We start from the raw sequence: 2,286 nt of genomic DNA on the forward strand, positions 1-2,286 counted from the left end.
GGGGACATGTATAAGAAGATGGGCCTGGCCCAGGAAGAGGGAAGGGTTGGGGGCCACACATTGGATTTTTGCTCTGATTGGCATTGTGTGGATCAGCTATGAGGTCTCTGCTGGTCCTGGGGGTCATCGCCCTCTGCGTGCTGCTGGGGACCCCAACAACCGGAGAGCGGACGGAGGGGGGAGAGGTAAGTACCCCGAATATTGTTTGGGGGGGCATTCCATGGACACAGCTGTGCTCAGATAAACCCACAAATACCCCCAATCACCCCAATCCCCAGGGGGCCACCAAGGAGGAAAACTCTGCCCATTCCTATGGTGGGGACAAACAAAAGCCACAGCCCCTCCCCCACCCTGAGGATTCCAAACTGTCCATCAAATACCCGAAACTGACATATACCGCGGTGCTGTACAGAGATCACTGAGCCAGTCCCATCGGTCTCTGTACAGAGGAGCTGACACTCTAATGTCCCCCCACAGTCACACACTATTATTATACATTTATATAGCTCTGACATATACCATAGTGCTGTACAGAGGGGCTGACACATTTCCTGTATGGATTGTTTCTCATTCTCTTAGCACTTTGTAGTAAATGTCCTCATTCATCACAACACGTATTGTGTGGGTGAATGTATGTATGTGTGGGTGAATGTATGTGTGGGTGAATGTTGATGTGAGATGCTGTCGCTGACTTTACTTTCTATTCCATAAGGAATCCTCCAATCAGAGGGAGCTTATTGGTGAAAATGAAGGAGAAGTCAGCAGAGTTTTGGCGGGATCGTCCATCGGTCAGCAGGCCCGGCCGCGCTCTAGAAGAGTAAGTGACCCCCAATTTGCGATGATCGGAGACCGAGAAGGCAGAATAAAGTAAAACGTCGTGTGAGCTGACAACTCTGAGAATTCCAATCCCAGGCAACGTTGTCAGTGCGGCTCATTGCCATGGAGATGGGGGCGGGGTCAGCAATCCGGGGGAGGAGCTGACAACACTGCTGGGGATTTTATTGTAACAGAGAGGCGTTGTCACCTGATATGGGAAGTGAGGAGATGAAGGGGATTTGTGCCGGATGTTTGGATGGGCCGGGCTCTGTATATTGGGAGCCATAATAATTACCCCCCCCTTCTATTACAGCAGGAGCCCCCCACAAACTCCAAGCCGCGCAGAAAGAAGCCGTGCATTGGGTGCTTCACCGCATTGAGGGAAAAAGTAAGTGAATGCAGGAAATAATGGGGTGACAGCTGGTTTCAGACACTGGGGGATTTGTATCGGTGAATGTTGTGTGAATCCTGCATGGCTCATTCACTGCAACCCAGACAGGTGAATGTCACATTCATTATGTATGAACCATCATTGGAAATATCTATATTTGTGTTCTGTGGGTGGCAGCAGGAATGAAGAATCGAATGTTCAATATAAATCGGCCAATCCTGAGAATAACACTCCACTGTCCATGGCGCCATTTTATTATCAATCGGCCGGGGTAAAAAATCCATTTCCTGCCAGCACAGAAAGAGCCGCACTCTCTGTGATAAAGCAGAGGTCTCTCTGCAGAGGTCTGATGCCCCCTGGTGGTCTAGTGCTGGTCAGCAGGTTCACCGTTCTCAGGTTATTGATCAATAGATAGACAGATTGTAGAAGAATCAGAACTGACCGATTCCCCCGATTATAGTAATATAATATTCTGTATAAAGCACCAACATATTCTGTGGCGCAGTACATAACTGTTCTTTCTTTCAGGACCCGGAGTTGGTTTATGTGGCGCCGAAATCTCGACAGAGAAGACAGGTAAAAGATTTTATCTTATTTGGGGGTCCATCAGTCACAGGGGGAGGGGACGGGGCCACAAAATGCCTTCGGAATTCTCTGTGTGCCCCCCGATATGTGAGGTCCCCACACCCCCCAATATGGGGCCAAACCCCATTCACATTCTTATGGTTATACATGGCGCCGGGCAGAGTGGGTGAACCCGAGGTCTACATTGGGGCAAAATAAGAGGGGTCTGAGCTCCTTCCAGAAACAATTACCCCCCTAGGGGACACCTCCACCCCAGGCCCATGGACCCCACAAGACCCCAAATAATGTCCTTTTATCCGGCCCTAAGACGTTAATAGCAGATCCTTTATGTCACACTGCTGGTCTGCTATCTACCCATAATGCCCCTGCTGCCCCCACCAACCTGCCTCCTACCCAAAATGCCCCCTGCTACCCCTCGGCGTGCCTCCTACACATAATGCCCCTGCTGCCCCTACCAACCTGCCTCCTACCCAAAATGCCCCCTGCTACCCCCC

General features: G+C 50.6%; 1 protein-coding gene across 9 annotated transcripts in view; it reads left to right on the forward strand.

Moving 5' to 3' along the window:
- The first annotated feature begins 26 nt into the window (after nucleotides 1–26).
- Nucleotides 27–2,286, forward strand: part of LOC140331810 (uncharacterized) — a 10,406-nt gene continuing 8,146 nt past the window's right edge. For 2 of the 9 annotated variants that reach the window (XM_072413118.1, XM_072413123.1), the window contains exons 1-4: nucleotides 27–185; nucleotides 710–817; nucleotides 1,130–1,204; nucleotides 1,736–1,783. In XM_072413118.1, coding sequence (XP_072269219.1) covers nucleotides 99–185; nucleotides 710–817; nucleotides 1,130–1,204; nucleotides 1,736–1,783 — 318 coding nt within the window. In that variant the 5' untranslated portion in view covers nucleotides 27–98. The remainder of the gene's footprint in view (nucleotides 186–709; nucleotides 818–1,129; nucleotides 1,205–1,735; nucleotides 1,784–2,286) is intronic. The other 7 variants (XM_072413120.1, XM_072413125.1, XM_072413124.1 and 4 more) reach the window with 5 other exon arrangements.

This window comes from Pyxicephalus adspersus, chromosome 5 (assembly GCF_032062135.1).
Source record: "Pyxicephalus adspersus chromosome 5, UCB_Pads_2.0, whole genome shotgun sequence".
Classification (NCBI taxonomy): domain Eukaryota; kingdom Metazoa; phylum Chordata; class Amphibia; order Anura; family Pyxicephalidae; genus Pyxicephalus; species Pyxicephalus adspersus.